This window comes from Falco naumanni, chromosome 3 (genome assembly GCF_017639655.2).
Source record: "Falco naumanni isolate bFalNau1 chromosome 3, bFalNau1.pat, whole genome shotgun sequence".
NCBI lineage: Eukaryota > Metazoa > Chordata > Aves > Falconiformes > Falconidae > Falco > Falco naumanni.
This window is the reverse complement of record NC_054056.1, coordinates 95,133,041-95,153,835: the sequence shown is the minus strand read 5'-3', so window position 1 is coordinate 95,153,835 and position 20,795 is coordinate 95,133,041. Positions and strand designations below refer to the sequence as shown.

Sequence of the window (20,795 nt, the reverse complement as noted above, 5' to 3'; positions counted from 1 at the left end):
CTGCTGCGTTTGACTAAGTCATCGGGTTCCTAGCCAAGCTGAAGATAGTCCAGGTTCCTATCCTATATTATATACATGTGATCAACCACCTTTTACAAAGCAGACTGCCTGTATGTCATATATTTTTAAAAACTTGTGAAATCACAGCTGATAGAGTATGATAGAACTACGACCAGTGTGAACGCAGGTTCTCTGCAGTTGCATTGTAATAGTCTTTCTCTGCCTCCCACCAAACTATGACAGGGCACTGGAAAACACACATTAAAATTCGTTCTCATTTTGCAAAATGATTTCTCATTTAACAGAGAAATTACTTTCTGAACAAGACAAACCCTCTTAAAACAAACAGCATGTCTTTCTGTCAATAGTGTCTGTGTTTTCCCAACCATCAGAGTGGCTCAGTAACTTGCACTCTATACTGCAATACAACAATACAATTGACAGTACTGGTATTTGCTTCTTTGAATATTTGAAATTGTATCTGAGAGATATCAAAATGGGAGTTACGGCTGATACCTATCCCTGATTAAACCTAATCATCTACCCTTGTTAATTCCATTTTAAGATAATTTTATTCTGGAATAAGATCATTCATACCTGAATTAAGAGGGAACAGTTAATCAGCACTAATGTCACTTTCAACAGCCTCTGAAAGAACTTTCCCAAGACACAAGATTATTCTGAGAGCATGTAATTAAAGTCTGTACCTCAGAGCATAAATAGAATGGCAAATCCTCACTAAGCTTTACTATTCGCTAAATTTCTGAGCACTTCATTTTTATACTTAAAGCTTTTATTACGTTTGTTTGGCCTGACAATTTTCTAGTTTTTATGGTTGGTTGGATGATTGGGGTTCTTTTTGTAGGGATGAAGAAAGAAAGGGTTCTGTTTATTTTTAAAAGGAAAAGGGAAAATCTATATAAGGAAAACATTCTCTCTGATTAGTAATTAACAACAAATTGAAAAGGCTAATACTGAATACTTTCAAGACCACTTTAGGGTGTTCTATTTTAATTAGCAGCAACTAGTCATTGAGTTCATCCTTCTACCAAGGCAAGCAGGAACAAAGAAATGTATTATATATGTACATGAATGAAAAAAATCTTGTTAACCCTTAACAGTTATGAATATTTCAGTAGTCATTTATTGTTGATAGTGCTAATAATACAGAACATTTAAGAGTACATAACCTTTTCGCTGCTAAAAGAAAGTTCAGTTTAGTACTATTGTTTCCTATACATGTTCATTAGAAAAAAGATCTCTCTAGCATAATTAAAAAATATGCAAGCAAAAGTTCATCTAAGAAAAGATATCCTCTGGCACTTCAGTAGTGAAAATCTGATAAAACCTTAAGTGGTCTCATACTTCTTTTCAGAACTGTTTTTCAGCCATCTAATGTGAAAATACACTAAACTAACAGTGTCTAAAGCAAAACCCAAACTGTCTAGATGCTTATGGTATATTCTGGTTAGATAGGATAATAACATGCATTTCACAGCTATTCAGTCTTTCTTCTGAACAGTAAAGCTGATACTGGCAGCAACACAGCTGTGGGAAGCCAAGGAATTAGCCAAAATGTCATGCCCGTTAACAATTCTAAATGTAATGTAGCTACCAGTATTTGTGTGTTCTCCTACTAAGCATGTGGGACACTGAGAAAATTATATATAGGGCAATATGCTACTGTTAGGAATGGTTCTTCATAGCTATTCACAGCTATATTTCTTAAAAACAAACTTCTCTGTCTATTTCAGAATTTTGAAATAAATTATTCTGGGGAAACCTAGATGTCCCGGAGCAAAAACCTTCAACCACATGACACAGTTCACTAAACTAAATCTACATTAAATCGATGTCATTTAATCCTGATTCCAATCAGGATAGCAGTTACCCAGAGGTATTTTTTCCTGTGTATTTCTTCCCTTCCAGTTGTAATATCACATAACCATAAGCATGCCATATTCCACATTATACTGAGTGGTGCACTATAAGGAAAAATCTCCCAAACTGCAAATTAGTTCCTTATTTCTACTTGAGTCCCTGCATTTCTACTACACTTAAAGAAATGATACACAGTTTCAACCCTGGAACAAATCCAGATTAATCAAATATATATAGACTAAATGAGTCTGCTGTAAGAGTTACAAACACAGTTTTTCTTTTTCTCTTTTACAAAACAGAGACGACTTCCAACTCCTTTTTGTCTGTAATGTATATTTTACTAACTCTTTTCTTCAGTAAGATTTTAATTAAATCTGGTCAAAAATAAAATCCTCGATTTAAACATACAGAAAGGTTAACCTTCAAAGCATGTTTCCATGCAATATACCATCCCCTTTCTCATTTGAGGCAAGCATTTGCTTCTGTAAGAACAGAAAGGAGTGTTCTGTGACAATGACAATTCCCAGTATAGCCATACAGCCTTCCCAACAACAGACAACTGGTTTGATTATAACCAGGGCATAATAATAACACATAGAAATCTACTCAAATGTACACAAAGTTTTCAGGTTTATTGCTGCTTTATTTGTTAAAAAATAACATAAACCCCTTCTACGATGGTCAATGTTTTCGATTCTAATGAATTTCAGTTTTTATCACTCGTACCTCATTTTCTTAAAATAACTTTTTGTGAAATTCAATTCCCCACAATAATAAAATGCTATTAATCATAAATATGTTCTGTTGCTGACAGAAGTTAGGCAATCTGCTGTTCCTCTACAGTGTTATCCCTTTAAAAGAAAATTATTATTCCTTTTAAAGAAAAGGATTAGGAAAATCCTAAAGAAGGGTAGAAAAAGTCTTGAAGTAGAACTATGTTGTTAGAATATGAGCTCTTAATTCATGACAGAAAATTATATAGAATATTGTGTGGAAGCTGTATCAATGGATTATGCTTTTAACTACAGTGTTTACCACCTTTGTACATGCAAAATTCAACATGAAATGTGTCTAGCTACTGTATGTTGAGTCATTGATGATATATTAAAACTCCAGTATCTGTGGATTTGGCACTTTTCCACAACCCAGATTTTCCAAAAGACTACTACAGAGGTACAGGAAAATATAACTCAGTCTTCAAGTAAAAACAAATAAAGGTCCTCAAGTCCCAGCAGTACTTACCAGAGCAAACAATTCTAGCACTCCTATAAAAAATAATTATTTTCTTGTATTTAATATATTCCTCTGTATATAAACCCTATGATGTAAATAAGACTGCTACCCTCCCTAATCAAACACAGTAAAAATATGCGGTGCTTCACAATTGCTGCCCTAAAGAGCTTACAGTCTAGATAGATATACTAAGCAAAGAGCAGGGAAGAGTGTAAACCATAAAAGCATATACAGCAATGACAGCAAACATCATGTGATTAGATGTGATTATTTCCTGGCATACCTAGACTGTATTTCATATAAGCATTTCACAACACATAAGAAGACAAATAAATGAATACACTAGTGATGATCTGAGAAAAGAGAGTTTCCTTTTCATTAAGTTTTACTTCCAAAATGGAAATAAACTATAAACACTGTAAATACTAAATTAAAAAGTCTGATGAAACAGATACATTAATACTATATATAGACCCTCAGTGGTATTACCAAGGACTGCAATTGATATCTTGTGGCTTGCTATTAAGCAACTTAAATGCTTTTAATGGTATGAAATATAAGGGGATTTAATTTTAAGCAAAAGTATTACAACTTTTTGAAATACTATCCTGATTCATTTTTGCTCCTATATTATTTGAAAATTATCTAGTCATTCAGCAACTGTATAACATTATAACATATTTGCAATAAAAAAATTGTTCTGATGAAATTAATGGCTAACATTAAAGATGGCAAATAGCCTCAAATGCTTAAATTTAAATATGTGCCTGAAGTGCTAATCCTGGAAAGGTATGTACATATGTAGGTTAATTGAAATACTCTTATTTGCTGCAGTATAAATCCTTGGTTATTTATAAATGGGTACATGTCTAGGTACTTTTCTAATGATGATTGTATTTAGATAGTATTATTTATACTGTCCTTTTTTCATGTAGAACCCTGAACAAATTATGAGCCACAGGTCTGCATACAAAAAAGACGAAATAATTATGACAATAATTCTGACTACATCTGTGCATTCAAGTAACATCAATTGCAGTTGGGTTTATTTTTCCCTATGTAGCCTCTCAAAAAGGCTTTCAGGTGAAAAACAAACCCTCCTTTTTGTACAGACCTTCATAAGATTCTATCTCCTTGTCTCCATTGTCTAGGGAAAGTAACAAAAACAAAACAAACAAACAAACAAAACAAAAAAAAAAGGGAACCAAAGCACAGGAGTTAAAAACAACAGAAGTTTTATAAAAGGTACAACATACATGTTAAGAAGGATTAAAAAAAAGGAGTGCATATGTCCATTTTGACTGATTTTGCATGGCATGTCTACTTATCTGAAGTGGAAGGGTGAAAATGTATTTGTCATAAAAAAAATGTGGTTTTACTTCTACCTGTGTTTCTAAAAATTTTGGAAAATTTCTCCATTGACCAGTGCTTTTATAAGACAATAAAGATAAGCACACAGCACCAGCAAAACATGAATCATGAAATGTCTTGCTGACCTTTCCTATTTTAAAGATTATTACCGCTCTTCTTGCTCTCCCTGTTTCAAGATACAGAGCTTTTACATTGGTGATCTGTAAATATGCTCCATGTGAACCCACAAGTGACCGGCTATGCTCCTAACTCCCAAAAGAGCCAGACTTTTATCACTAAACAACATATAAAAGATCATTTCCTGTGCCTGTTGAAGTCAGTGACAGAACACCTATTGAGTTCAAAAGGAACAGGACCATGCTAATAGTTAGCCCATCTTGGTTCATGCATATTTTGCAGCTGATGAGTACTGTACTGCTGATGATTCATTTCAGTCAAGAGTACTGTTGATATTAAAACATAATAGAAGAAAATACAGTGCAAAATACAATAGTGCTATCAAATCCTAATACTATACACAAAAACTCAAGAGATTGCAACTGTAATGCCAAAAGAAAAATAAAAAATATACTCAACCTTTATCAGCAATTTTGCGATGTCATTAAGAAGAAAACCATACACTTACTTCTCTCCAACGTCCCCTTTGGTGGGAGCTGTGGTAACTGCCTGCCCCTTCGCCCTGCTACTGGAGTACTTGATGGACTTGTCTGAACAGATCCCGTTCGAGGATGTGACCTATGAAACACATATCAAAACAAACGATAACCATTAAATGACAGATTCATCCTTGAATACACCAAGAACTGATAACATGACTAAGTAGGCTTTAGATCATTTGGGACCCTTGTAGTCCCATACTGAAACTATAATCTCTTTTCAGAAAAAGACCTGATTAAAAGGAGAAAAATCTCTCCATGAAAAAGAAAAAAGCAAGCCAAACTAAGGCTGAACATCCATAAGATGCCTGTTTGCACAGTCAAGCCAAAAAATATTTTCTGTGTATATATTCATGTGCATATGGATATAATACCCACATACACATAAAAGTTTCCACAAGTCAAATTCAACAATCTTTACTCATCTTGTATTTGGTTAAATTACCATTGGGTGGCAATGAGATTACAGGGATTTATCCAAACAAAGTAATAAACTGAGAAAAGACACTGGTATTTGACTCTAACTCTCACTGGGGATTTGAGGTTACTAACTCTGACTTTCAGAAAACAAAAGAACCTATTCTTAAGTTCTAAAATAAGGAGAGGCTTTACTGAAAATCAGCTGGATGAAAATGAACTCATCTTTTTATTGTATTATGTTTATTTAAGCTACGAGTAATGTATAGAAATCCTCAAAATATCAATCAGTAAAGTATAGCACTCAAACAGGAACAATACAGACTATGGCACAGTACAATGTAGTCATAAGAAATGGTGGTTAAAATGGTCATAAACAAAGTTAGTAGTGCCCATTTAAAGAAACTTTTTTTTTTGGGGGGGAAAAAAAAGTTTCATTTAATGTTGTTATGATGGTTGTTCCATAAGTGATGTCTGATGAACACAAAAAAATTCTCATTCTGTAAAAGAAGCATATGATAGTTATGAGGTGCTTTATGTGGGAAACCATCCAGGATTCCTGATAAATGAGAAATCACAAACAAATGTAGTTAAATACTGTTAGCAAACAAGTTGCAATGGCAGCCACACCATTATATCCTGAGTAGAATATAAATAGTGTGTTGACACTGAAAGGGTTAGTATCTAGTGCTACTAGTGATCAGCTAAGGATGAGGCGATACCAATTAGCTACTTGGAAAATAAAACGGTGAGCTGGTGGGGCAGAAGGGGATTAGTCTGATTGATTTGTCTGTTTCACCTCGGTAAGGCAGGTGAAGGAGGGGCAGATCTTCCAGTCATTAATGAAGGCATCGACCTGATGAGGTTTGAGTCGGGACGCTCTGTGGATCGGGAGCGGGAGTTGGTCCGCTCTAGCATAGGACGTTGCTCTGTTGATCTGGATCTTTGATATGGCTGTCTATCTGCTGCTTCACAATTCCTGTAATGTTAGTCAAAAAGCAGCTCAGTTGACCTTTGGCTTTTCTATTAATTATAAAATATGCTGCATGATAATGGTTTGGAGCAAGTAATTTTGTTATGTACATTTTGGGGGGTGGTGAATTTTCTGAGTTCGCTTCTTGATAACGTAGGGGTTTTTTATACATGTATGATTTGGCTTGCTCCATACTCTTGATTAATGGGCTGAAATGTTTCCAATGTCTCAGTAATGACTATCCATGCAATAGTCTGTTTCCTGACAATTTCTGGGTAAAAATATTGTTATTTCATTAATTAATACATCAACCTTGGGAGAAAAGAATAGCTGACGTAATATTAAGTCTCACTAAAGCTAAGGACTCATTTAATTGTGCAGTTTAATTGAGCATTTCTACTTACATGACTAGATTTTTACAGAATGCATTATCTTAAGAGGTAGTACTCCTGTATGTAGTTGTAATTACTATGTAGCACTATGTTAACTACTATTAGTCTCAGGAGGTCTGTCAAATATAGTCTAGGCTATAGTGATGGATTCATATGAGGTGCTCAGACTGTAGCCAGATGAAAATCTACATCATTAGTACTTGCAGAGGTTCCACCAACTAGACAAAGTTTGGTTTGTAATTAAAAAAAAAACAGTTTTCTAACCCACAGCCTAAAGAACAGTGCCAAAACAGCAATGGAAGAAAGTTACCATTAGAAATGCAATAGGGAGAAATCAGACTGAGTATAAAAGCATTTCTTGATCAAGCAGCCTGCTCTCCTTCTATCTTAGGCAATTAATCATGACATTACTTCAGAAATCAATCAAGCCCTACCTTTTTTCATAGTGTAATTGGCCTGTTTGCAAGGAGTAATATTTGCTAGCAATATCCTAAAATACATAAAATCAAGGTAATTTAAAAAGTAAAATCCATACCCTGATGGAGCTACTTATTAAATTCACACTCCTCCCAGCTCTCCCTGAGTAACTGAACAGCTACAGCTTACAAATAGGGAACGTGTACCCTTCAGGACTTTTCCTTGAGTGAAGCCATGCATTTTACAATGAAGTCGGTTAATACAAAGAGCAACTGGATGATGATTAAGTGTAATAAAAAGCTAAATTTTAGTTAGTATCAAAAAAGAGAGAGAGAGACCACAGCCTCATTATGAAGAGTCTTATGTTATTAACAGCATTTTATTTCTGAAAATCACATTGAAACAGAGTATAGTTGTCTCTTGGGTGGCTAACTTTGCTGAATAGGCTGATAAAAGATTCATTAAAATTAATGTCTCTTCAGGCCTTTCATGAGGGAATAATTGGACTCCCAGAGCATATGACGGAATTGCCACAGACAGGTTCAGAATAATACCATTTATCATGAACCTACATCTATAAGCTCCTAACAAGCAAACACACCACAGTGAGACACATAATGGTAATTATAAGCTGAGGCACTAAGGACTGGAGGAAAAGTACAATGAGCCTGGCACAAAACCACAACAAAATTACCTCACTTCTTCTTCTATCAGTTCTGTTTCTGAATGGGAAGCTTCATCAGCAAAAACATCCACTGTCTCGCTTCTTTTAGATTGTGGATAGACAAAGAAACACAACCTTAGCTTTGATATGAAGGTTTTTTAGTTTAGGCAACTGTTTAAGAGAGGTTTCAGTGCTATGGAAGGTGAGAAAGGTGTCAGCCATCTGCATGGTGGTTAAAAAATTACCATGGGAATAAATTCTTAGGCTATGGGAATAAATTCCAAGAAAAAAAATATTCCTAAAATCAACAAAATTACAAAGGAGAACATGACCAAGGTCCAGACAACCCACCCCTACCTTGTTTACCCGCATATTTAAGAAAATTAGTGATCCCACAGGGACTTTCCTTGGGTTTTTCACAAAGAGAACTACAACAGCCCTCCTCCTGCCAGTGAGTGGGGGACTGCTGGAGCACACAGCAGAAGGGACCGGGCAACACGGTAAGAAGTATCATTTCATTGTCTGTTACTTGCTCCTTCCAATAGCCAGTAGGACATGCAGAGGAACAGGCGAGTAGCAACCACATGGTTCTCATAAACACTTCCTAAGGCCTCATTCTCTTTACCTGCAGTATAAAAATGTACTTTTTTAGGAAGTTAAGGATCTGACCCATTGCCTGCATTAGAAGGCACGGAGACATTTTTACTATGAGGATCAATACTAATGGCTTAGTCGGCAGGTTTTGTGTTCTGCAGAGCATCATGGAGCCACTAAACTAACCACTATGCTAACAGATAAAAGGCCTCAGAAATTTCAGATTTGATAGCTAATATAAATATTCATTTTGCCACAATCTGCAGCTAGATTACTTCAAGTGGAAAAACAACCAGCACTTCCCAGAAGTGAAGGAGAACGTGGATTCTGGCAGCAACCTTTTGCCTTTAGATGAAGCTCTGGCACCACTGCCGTTTTGTAGACTGAAGGATTTGAAGACTAAGTGGAACCCTGAGGTGAAACTGAGTTGTTACTCTCAAGTTACAGGCTATGTGCTGTAAATCTCTCAGCACCCACTGCAGCAAATGGAGGGCTATATAAGCCTACTGAGTCTTCCACTTCAAGGCATCACTGTGTGGTTTTAGATCACACACAAAGAACAATTCAACCAACAGTTTTACTGTCTGTTCTTTGTCCTCACAATTTTTTTTTGTCCTTTTAACAGTAAACACAAGTCCTATAGAATCCAGGTCATGAGAAACAAACCGTCCCTTTCATAGGAAAAATATAACTCAAATAATCTGCTTGGGCAGTGAAGTTCCTTATCTATCACAGTATACAACTATGCATTAATATCACAATCCAGCCATAAGCACGGAGGGGAAGTTTCTAAAACACTTTGGTGAATTAAAACAGAAGTTCATAACTTTTCAGATAACATCCTTGAGGGCTTATGCTCCCAAGTTATCTAGATGAAAGTTTCCTCTTTTGTCATTATAATTCATATTATATGAATTAGTGATTTTTAGAGAGGGATGTATAACAGTCTAAGTTAGTGTTCAACAGCCATATAATATTTTAATGTATGCTAGAGTTGTTTATCTCTGCTAACAGACATTTATTATAAAAAATACAATTAATGAAATGCAAATAGTGACCTCCTCCATATAGTGTTTCCTGTCGTACCATCCTTCTACCTTTGCTAAAGAAAACATGCATGGAAAGTGGTCTATTCCCCTTTCAAAGTCTACAAGACTTGTGAGCCTAAGTCTCCCCTACACTGAGGAGTAAGCACAGCAATAAGTGTTTGTTTCTTAACCAAGCACATCTATCACTCTGAAAATGAGCTCTCTGTAAGCCACCATGCAGAAAGCCCTATGAGTATTCACAATCTAATTTTATATTTCAAACCCATCAAGAATTAGAATTAGAATTCCATACTATCTAGGTTCCACTGTATATTCTAGTAACTACAGTATCTAACCAAAGGTGCTACAACATTTGCTTTAACTACTGATTTATCTGCTTTGTTCTATATTCATGTTCTGGAAATTTCAAAAGCTAACTCTTTTCCCAATGCAGAAAAATAACCATTTTTAATTTTTCATGTTTGTTATTTTTCTTAACAAATAAAAAGAATTTGCAACATTCATTGATCTAAACTTATGTATAAATCCTTAAATAAGGCGAACATTTTTCAACAGTAAGCAATCATAACAGCTTACAACACAAATAGAAGTTATTTTTTCCCCAAAATAACTGAAAACAGTTTATTTGAAAGCCCATGTTAAATTCTTTTACTGTGTGCAAGACTAAAAAAGCAAGCTATAAGATCATGCCAATCAGTTTTAGTACTAGGTTGTTCTTGTAACAAAAAAACAGAAGAAATGAAAATAGAACCGCTGTAGGATTACAATACACTACAATTCAGCTCCTAGTGCATCCTTTTTCATCTAGAAACACTGAGCACAGAACAACAACAAAAAAAAATACAGTGATACATTTTCTAATTATCATAATTCCAAACTCCAGCTAATACACAATGGTAATACCTGTCAGTGTCTGTGGATGGCTGCTGGATTTCAATCCTTGGACATGTTATTCTTCTACTAGCTATAGGAACTTTGCTGTTTAGTCACAGACACAAGATCCTCTGTTAGCATAATATAGATAAGCATGTCTACAAACAACTGAGATTTCTAGTATCAAGCAAACTAAAATATGAGGCATAAATATTGTAATGGACAATTGGGAAAATGGGAAGGAGCAGTATACTGCCAAATATCTAGATAAACTGGTGACTGGATCTCTCACCAAATCACTCATCTATACCTATAAAGATACGATATAAAATTATGTTCTTTTAAAGCCAGGAATGCAATGCTTTTAGGTACTCTTGCAAAATAAACAAAAATCAGAAGCAAAGCAAGATATTTTTGCTGCAGTAATATTCTATCACACCTTATATATGTGACATAAATATCTATACATACACATGCACACACTCATATGATCTATTCACATGCACACTACACTGTGGTGTATGTGATAGCTAGAGGTGTATCTACATTACAGTCACAGGCATGACTAAACCGTAACATGCCAGTATCTGAACTACTTTTCTACTAGCTAACTCAGCTATAGCAGACAAAGCAGAGAACTCAGCTGTGATCCCAGGCACATTGTGCTCCACACATAGCATACTGCTACAGCTACAGAAACTCAGTTGCTTACAGCTTGCTTAGATATCTGTACATGGCAGTGCAGTCACTTTGCTGATTCTCTTGTAGACTTATCTAATCATGCTAATACATGATGGCATGGTACAATTACAAAAATGCTTAAAAAAAGAACATATATCTGTATCTATAGAGATTTACTCTCCAAAATGTGTTTCACCATTAATAGGTATACTGAGGAATAACAAACCCCTGGTTTAAGTAAGGAGTTAGACCAGATACGTTTTTTCAAGGCTCTTTCCAACCCAAATCAGTGTATGATTCTATGGATGCAGTCAGAGGTTTATGCTAGCTATTGCAATCAAATATCAATAAAACTAGTGAATAGTGCCAATTCTGGAACAATTAAGATTGAAATGATGTGCTGAAATATTTCACATCTTCTTTATCTGTAAAATCAGACCCGACTTTGTGTATTTTGGAGGAATAGAAAAGAAACTTGTATATTTGAAAGGAAAACAGTAAAAATTTATAAGAAATTTCTTCTTCACAGAAAACCTCTAAACAAAAAGTAGTGAATGCATTTCAGAAAAAGGCTTCTTCCAGTTAACACTATTTGTAACTGCATTCAAATGCAAGCAAAAACAGCAAATGAGCTAATAGTAATACTAATTTCATTTCACTAGTTAACTTTAACTAGTTTAAGAACAAGTATTTTACTCCAAGTCATTTTCTCAAAAAATGAACCTTGCAGGCTACCATTTCCTTACACAGAGGTGAACCAATGAATGCAAGCAACATTTAAGTTGCCTTAGGTCTTACCAATTTATTTAGTTTTCACTAACTTTATCATATTCACATTTATTATGGTTTTTTTATTCTAATATGAAATGTTTTGAGGTATTTCTTCTAATTTAAAAGTCTCAGAGACTTAGATTTTTGGTATAATGTAGTATGCAAAGTGTTTGCTTTTAAATTATTATTTCTGGTACTTGTAACATACAATTTCATTTATATAGCCAGTTGCCTTTTATAGTATATTGTATTTTGCCAACTACTTCCAGCATCTTTAATATAGATCCTCAACTGACGCATATTAAAGAATCACACTGCGGCAACACATATCTCTATCCTCATGAGATGACTAACTGAAGATCATGATAAAACTGATTAGCATTCAAAAGCTGTGAACTCAAAACTCTCAAAGAAGAGAGCTGAAATCCTCTCCCCCCCCCCCTCCACCCCAGGTCAATTTTATAACTGCTGCAATTCTCTCCAAGATAATAATGTAAATTTTAATAAAAATATTAGAAATATTTCAAAGTTTGTTTCAATTTTATATTAACTTTTATTACACATTTTTTGCTATTTCAGAGCACAATATTTCACCCACTCAACTTGAATGCTGTATTATAACGTATGAACAATGACACTGTATGAACATCCAAGGGTTTTAATGAACGTGTATTTCATGACTGAAGAGTAAGTGACGTATCAGGCAATGCATAGAGAAGCTTCAGAGAGAAGCAATGAGAAAGAAGTATTTCCTAGTAGGGCTTGAACATTGAAATGTGGTTCAGCAGAGCACTTTATAGTCTAATCAAGTGAATTAGCTGTAGGCTTAAAATTAAGCAGGTACCTAAATACACCTTTGTACAGTGCAGTATTAAATCCAGAATTCGAAAAGTACTTGGTTCTTGGTGTTTTGTGTGGGATTTCTTCCTCAGACCTTAAATATAACGTTATTTATACATGGCACACTGTATTAGTTAGCCTCTTTTTTTTAAGCAACATTTTAAAAGACCAGTAATATGGCAGACATTTAATTAGTAGATTATCACAGTCAGGGCTTAGTACTGCAAATGTGTTTATCTGTCTGCTTAACATTTGAGAATAGATGTGTCATTCTGACCTCAAAGAAGTCAACAAGTGTTCTGTCACTTGGTGAGGCCAGGAGTCCAATCAGATTATTTCAAAATACGCAGTTATGTTAGACTTTATATTGTCTTTTAAGCTCTTAAATTACATATTAACAAGATAGCATACTGCTTCTGTTCAAGGCATTTTGCAAATCCATTGATCTTAACAGAAGTTGATCCATTTCAGTAGTCTTCATTCAACTAAAGTATGTTCTATGCCTTGTGGTCTACCTAAAAGTCATATTGGTTTACAACAAATGTTCTTGTCTTTTATTTCTTTATCCACAGCTTTCTGGAGCTAAATTTAAATGAGGACAGAGAGTAATAGCAAGTAAGTTTCTTTTTCAAGTTACAAGTCTGTTTTTTCCCCCAATAGTTACCTACATTAATATCTATATAGTACTAAATCTAAGTGAAGTAAACCAGAACTATCTAGTGTGACTATCAAAAGCAAATACAAAAGGTTTGGTTGCACTAAGCACTTTTCAGCCTTCTTCAAATGCTGTCCATTTTCAGTATGCTTGTGCACCTTCCCAGGAAGAACTAATAAGTATGGCCATTGCCATAAGCACAAATTAAGTATATACTTGAAATACTTAAAACTGAAGAGGCAGCAAATAGTAGCGCTCTGGTTGAAAAAGCTAGGGAAGAAATATGGTCTCAAGTAAGTCTCTGTGGCTGCACTACTGTTGAGGCAAAAGACCCTTACCTCTCCTCTAGCAAAGAGAGAAACATATTAAAATATTGAAGGATTAATTCTGGTTTATATCAGAATTTTTTAGTTTTAAGTTGACAAAGTCACTTATGCTCTCCTTCAGTCTCTGAATTCCTTAAACAGAATTCCTATTCTAGTCAACATATACAGGACAAATGTGAATCACAATTTTATTTAAATAGCCTTAGAACTGCAGGTGAACTGTGACTAATCCCTGCTATTATCTTCTTTTCCAATATAGAGCATCATTTTATATGGTTTGTTATATTCAGCCAAATACAGTCTAATAGCCTTCCAGTGATCTGTTTTAGGTACGTAACTATTTCTCCAAAGAAATATGTTGACTTGTACCACTACAAAGGAATAAATAGAAGTAGAAAATTCAAAGTATAGTCAGTAATTAATTTACTACTAAGAATTAGTTTAATATTCATGCACAATTTACATGTTATTATGAATTTGTTTGCACAAAACTGTAGCATTTGAGACACAACTGTATAGCGTTATTTTGTATAACATCACCACAAATTTTTTTGAGATACAGTTTTCTAACTCTTAGTCTTCATCAAGGAAAAGTTCTTGGTAGCTCTGTGGCAGTTTCAGTTAAGAACTCCAGTATTTACCAGCGTATTGGACCTATACCATATGTTTGTTTTAGTCAAAAAAAATGCCACCAGTGTAGCCCATCTCCTACTTAGGAGATGCAGAAGGGCAGAAAGAAGCAAGCTCTGTGCACATTCACAAAAGAAGTAAATAAAAATGAAGAAAACTGTTGCAAGAGCAAGAAGAAAATGAGGGAGAAGTAGTAAAGTCAAAGAACCAATAGCAAGGAAAATCTGTGTGCTTCCTTGACCAGGAGCCAACTGCAGCTGGGAAGAACTTCAGACTGTAACGCACACAGCACTTCGCATGTTATGCAGCGATCACACAGAGAGATAGGGTGGACAGTTAAAATTGGGATTATTTCTAAATGCAAAAAGTATTAGGTCTCAAAGACACGTTCCCCAACACTGACTGTAGGCAGGTGTTATCAGTCAAAAAGCCCTTTTTCATTTAAAGCGGCTCTGAAGAGTGCGAACGTTTTAGAAATAGTTCAAACATAATTAATGTTTTTTTCCTGTTTGTAACTGAATAAAACAGGTTAATCTTGGAAAACAGACTATCACGTAAATGTGTCTTAGTCCTGAGTCAGGAAAGAAATACATCAAGGAAAATATACTTATTAGGAATAACTCTGGTACAATTATAAATGAACTGTTATTATAAAGATTAGAAATACATTTTAGCTGTATCTGTAACACTACACTCTTTACTTACCCATATTTTTCAGCTGAACCATTGACTACATGATCTGCCCATGAACTTGCACCATTGTACCACCTTTGCAATGCAGTCAAAATAAAGAAATGTTATAAAAAAACATATGTATTATTAATAACACTTTAATTCATATGACATAACCACTTCGCAATAAAATGGGAAGCTTCCCAAATGTTTCCAAATCATTTTGTACCTTTCCTATTTTCTCTCAGGTATGAAAAAAAACATATATTGTTTAAACCAAAGCAAATTATGTTCAATTTTTTCCTAATATAATTCTTAATATATTTCACCTTTATTCTTTTCAGCAGTTTAGGCAAGAATTTCAGTTCCATACAGACTAAACTGATCCCTTATATTTTCTCACACAAAAGTCTTCATGTTTTTAATGGCTACTGAGTTTGTGGAATAATTAAAAAGTAATTGTGGAGATATACCATTAACAAAAATAGCATTCTATGCAGCAATAGTTTAAAATACCACTTTAAATTTCAAAAAATGTTTTTTTCTATTTAATAGGGTGGTTGGTTTTTGCAGTTATTTAGGAAGCAGAAGAAAACTCCTTTCACTCAGATCAAACAATAAAAACTAATTAAATTTTATACTTTTATTAATCTTTCAGGTACTGTACATGGCCTACCTAAACATTTGCAGCATCATTTCAACAAATCAGTTGAAGACAACAAAAAACACATGTAGAAATATTTTATCTAAAGTAGAACCACTGAGAAAAGAAAGAATGGGAAAAAACCTGCTACTTTCATTTCAGAAAGCAGGGGATAAGCTGTTTATGTGCCAATACTCTGGTATGAGTATATACAAATCATCCAACATTTGGCTATGGAGTCTCAACTGGACCTCTAGAGTTCCATATTTTCACGATCGTGCTTGGGTAAAGCCTTGGAACTGCAATAATCCCACTATTCAATGATTTCCACATAACAGTGAGTAATGAGTTAAAAAAAAAGAAGCAATGCAGGGATTTTCAGAAAAGATTGAGGGACCACATATTATCATTGAATATAAGTCTTCCTTTTACTGAAAATCCTAGCCAAAGTCTGCAGGGTGAACTTTTAAATAGCTTGAATACACTTGTCCAAGGGTTATCATTAATTTGGTCCTGGGAATCACAGCAGTATTTTTTGCATGACTCTATTTTTTCCCAAACTTCTCAGATTTCAGAATCTGAAGTACTGCAGTATGTTTACAAACTGAATAACCTCACACCTCCTGGTCATTATGTTGAGGGAAGAGAGTATGGAGAGCAGTATATGTGACTGTCAGTCAGCTGCTCTTCTTTCTTCTATGTCAAATTTAATGGTATGGGCAATGGCATTTTTTTGCATGGTTTGTAACCAGATCAACGACTGGATGAAAGTTACTTTAGTTTAATCTAATTTAGTTTTAGATTAGATTTAGGTTTCGTTCAATCTAAATTAGAATACAGTTGGAGAATGACAAGTGTATCTTTAACTCTCCCTAGTCATCCATATCCTTAAAACTGAAGCCACTGTGTCCAGTTAGATGATATTTCAAGAACAATTCTTCATTAAAAATACTTTATTATAGACACCATAAATACATAAAAATTGTTTTAAAATTGCAGTGCACTTTATTTTTTTTGTTAAATGTGACTGTATTTATTCATAGCAATCAAATAAAATCAATTTTTCTTGCTATTAGTTAGAAAATAATCCCTCCTTCACCTGTTCCCATATGTAGACAAAAATCAGACACTGACTTAAAAACGGACAGAGAAACAGAAAAGAACTAATTGTACAAAGGAAGAGGAATATCAGTTTGCTGCTTTCTTCAGAGTTCCTTCTTTTTGGACTTTGCCTAGCTCTTTAAACATGAAATGCTGTTATCAAATAACTATTTCCAGAGTCACTTCAAAAGCTTTCCGATTACACAGCAGATTTTAGTTATATTATGTTCACTGTGATACACTACATGCATATCAAAATTTAAGAAGAACAATAGTACTTTCAGTCCTAGTACATCAATTTGAAGGCATTCAGTTAGTCCTTTTTTAAGTCAATAGGAGCAATAACATGTCAAAAGCTGAGGAACTTAAGTGACTCAGGTCATTAAAAGAATGAAATTGAGGATTCTAAATTGTCCTATAATCACTCCTAGTGACTGAAAAGGTTAGACACTAGAAATATGCTGCAGTTAAGTGGGGGAAAAGCCTTCAGTTGTACTTAGCTACTCTATATTATTCAGTTTTCCTTCCATATCTAATGAATAAAAAATTGTTCAAGTTAAGAATTATACTTAAAAAAAAATTCCAAAGTTAATGGAGAGCTAAAAGAAAACAAGGTACTGAAAAACTATGGAAATTAGTTGTTCTCTATTTAGAGAAATACTGCATAAAGTGCACTGTAAATTTAAATATCATTAGTCTAGGCCAATTAAAAATTTTAGACTACACTTGAAAAAAAAATGTATTACTAATCTATTTTTACTGTATAAATTAAAATACCTTTCAGGAGTATAGGTTGTGTCATCATAATATGAATTAGGCACTCTTCTCTCCTGCCTAGTCCTCCTGAATATGGAATAAACAGCACAGATATTTCAGACATTTTAAAAGTGCTTCTTTCATGGTTTTCCCTCACTGTATTATTAAAAGTGACAAACATAGAGCACATTTATCTACAATATTCTGAACTTATATTTTCATATATATGTCAAGTTAAACTTCTATTTTCAAATTACATTCAGAAATAATGAGCAACATATTATGAACGCTTGGTCATTGCACACATATTTCATAGGAGTGGAAAGTCACATCAATAGGAAAACAGTATTTGAGCAACTGACAAATTTCAACAAAACCAGGATATGGACGTTATAAAATTTCTGACTGGTAAAATGAATGTCAGAAAACAAAATGGAAGCAAAATGTTGTTTCCTTAAGTGAAGCAACAGAAATTCTGCCTGAAATAAACCTCACATCCTGCAAAAAATGTGCACAAACCAGCTTTTATTGACTTCCAAACACTAACCTCAAAGGCTAAGTGAAAAAAAATGAAAATAGCTCATAGTGTGGTGTTCTCAGTGGCTAAGCTGAGCTCTGAGATAGATAAGTTAGAAAGAATTTCATACAGTGAGGTTTTCAACAGATTTTTATTTGTGAGGAACTGCTAATATTTTATTTTTAAAAGTAAATGGCATAAAAATCTTAAGAACATTACCCTGTCATTGACATCACCTGTATGTCAGCCAGTCCTTAAATGGGTGACTGTCAAATTAGGAACTAGCCTATATAGCTTTATAGGGTTGTGAACTGAGGGATGTGAATGAAAACCTAAGTAAAGCTCCACATGTCTGGTCATGATGTTTTATATATATTCAATCTGAGTAGCTGCAGCAGTGTGAACCGATACCAGCTAGTGCTGCCATGCTGACTATCCCATTAAAGAGTCAAGGAAAACTGGAGCTGGGCAGCAGAGTGTTCTTTGCAAAGCCCTGGGTCCAAAGGGCGCTGGAGTCACTGAAGCTGCACATGTGCCTATTGCCTTTCTTAGGCGTGTGCTGAAGAAATGTGCTTTCTTAGGCATGAAGGATCCTGAATGACAAGAAGTATTTTGCCAATGCCGCCTCCCTTTCTTCTGGGAAGGCAACAGTTACGCTTCTTCAAAATAGGGAAACTATCACAAAGACAAAATGACAAGTGCCATAGCCTAAGAATCAACACAGAAATTAAGGTTTTTAATAACATAAAAGTGTCCTAGAAATAATGAAGTAAAGACTATCAAATCTGATAAACAGTAACCAAAACAAACTTCAGCAAAGATACAAGAAAACCTAGTCACTCTGTGGGGGAAAAAAAAATAAAAAGAAGAATCTGCTAGAAGAGACAACAAGAGTCAATGGGCTGGCTGTGAACGACTACAAGAGAAGCAGTGAAAAGAGCCATGAATATGCATCTGTGTAAGGTATTTGTTTGCAGGACACCCACACTGGGGGATTCACAGTGACATGAGATACAAAACACTCTGTCCCAGATGAGAGATTATTCCAAGTGCTGAAGTGCTGAACGGTGCAGAACAATGTTTGCTATTTTGACGAACAGTGGAAACTGGAAAGTTATTTCACATGCTTAATAAAGTAAAAGACATGGAGAGACGTGGTTGTTTGGTATGTTAACGTGGCATTCTTTAAACAGATGGAACTAAGGACTGACACTTTGAGCTACAAGAATAATGTAATGTAAATTAAGCATTAAACTGGGGAAAAGTGTAAAGGTAAATAAGGAAACTGTTTTAAAAGTAATTTCTAATATATTCCCAACAAAATAAGGAAGAGGAAATGACTTAGTATTTTTCAATGGATAAAGAATAAAGATTATTTTTTAAATGGTCCTTAAATACCTAAAGAACTGCTGTCAGAATATGGAAAGACAAAAAGGATTAAAAACTAGGAAAAATGGTAGTGTTTGGGAGATACTCATAGTAGTTTGTATCTGGTAAGATAACTCAAGTAGCTTGAATCTAACATTACCCAGAGGCAGCCTGATTCAGGAGGACCAGAAAACCCAGGATCAATCCCTAGGCCCAAGGAATCTCCAGATACTGTTCTAACAGTGAGCTAGAGATATTCCACTTCATGTCAGATTTTCCTTTCTGACCCCAGGAGGAATTAGTGTTAATAGCCTTCTCTTCAGTAAAGCTCTGGAAAAGATTTACTCCATCTCATTGCTTAAAATCCAGCTTTTCATCTTTATGCAGTAATGTCACTTTTGCCTTTTACTTTCATTGATTTTACTTTATTTTGAGAAGTTAATTTCTGTAGAAACAAAGATTAAGATTTGCAAGTCAAGATCCTCAAACTAAGAGGAACTTGATAACAGCTCCGACTTCCAACAATACCTGAATACTCACAGATACAACCAGCAATCTGAAACAGGTTCAGATAAACCAATGCAAAGGTGAATATATCACTAAAGGCCAAAAACTGTATATAAAAATTAACTATTGAAATAGCATATGTAGGAGCACATTTCATACTATATTTTCAGAAAACAAACCAAAAATCTGTCTCCTTATTAAAGTTTCTACATGCAGATTGAACTAGTTACACATGTTATATTAGGTTTCATATAAAACTATCATTTCAAAACAAACATTTAACTGAATTCTAAAGGTTATTATGTCTATTATACTATGGTTTTGGAGAATTTTAAAAAACAGTATTTCTTTGGAAGGAATATTTCTGTGATACTATAAAATTTTCAGATTCTATTTTGTTTCTACATCCAAAGTTTTACAACTTAATAAAAACATGCTTATATATGATCTAACTCCAGAGCAAACCTTAACGAACTTCTCAGAGGAACTCATATCCAGTGGGCAGCCATGAAGTTAATATACCAAGAGTTCTTGATGTATCTTCCTGCTATGGAAAATTTTATATGGACCCTCTTGTAAAGCAATAGCTGTATCAGCCATTATATCTACTCTTTGACATCTGAAGCCACCACTTCCTTTTTATAGGCTTAGTTTATCAGATTGATATTCATATTTCTACTCACACACAACAATGTTGACTTTTTCCTGTTTTGCAATATTTCTGGAAATATCTTAATCACAGTACTATACTAGAACATCTTATTGCATCTCTTAAAAGCCACTGTATTTCAAGTATAATTATTTCATA

General features: G+C 34.4%; 1 protein-coding gene across 50 annotated transcripts in view; it reads right to left on the bottom strand.

Moving 5' to 3' along the window:
- RIMS2 (regulating synaptic membrane exocytosis 2) overlaps nucleotides 1-20,795 on the bottom strand; it is a 485,006-nt gene that overhangs the window by 134,644 nt on the left and 329,567 nt on the right. For 37 of the 50 annotated variants that reach the window (XM_040587603.1, XM_040587585.1, XM_040587587.1 and 34 more), the window contains 7 exons: nucleotides 17,617-17,682; nucleotides 15,129-15,191; nucleotides 10,551-10,625; nucleotides 8,035-8,106; nucleotides 6,358-6,537; nucleotides 5,111-5,220; nucleotides 4,229-4,261 (listed from right to left, as the gene is read on the bottom strand). In XM_040587603.1, coding sequence (XP_040443537.1) covers nucleotides 4,229-4,261; nucleotides 5,111-5,220; nucleotides 6,358-6,537; nucleotides 8,035-8,106; nucleotides 10,551-10,625; nucleotides 15,129-15,191; nucleotides 17,617-17,682 — 599 coding nt within the window. The remainder of the gene's footprint in view (nucleotides 1-4,228; nucleotides 4,262-5,110; nucleotides 5,221-6,357; nucleotides 6,538-8,034; nucleotides 8,107-10,550; nucleotides 10,626-15,128; nucleotides 15,192-17,616; nucleotides 17,683-20,795) is intronic. The other 13 variants (XM_040587607.1, XM_040587621.1, XM_040587612.1 and 10 more) reach the window with 8 other exon arrangements.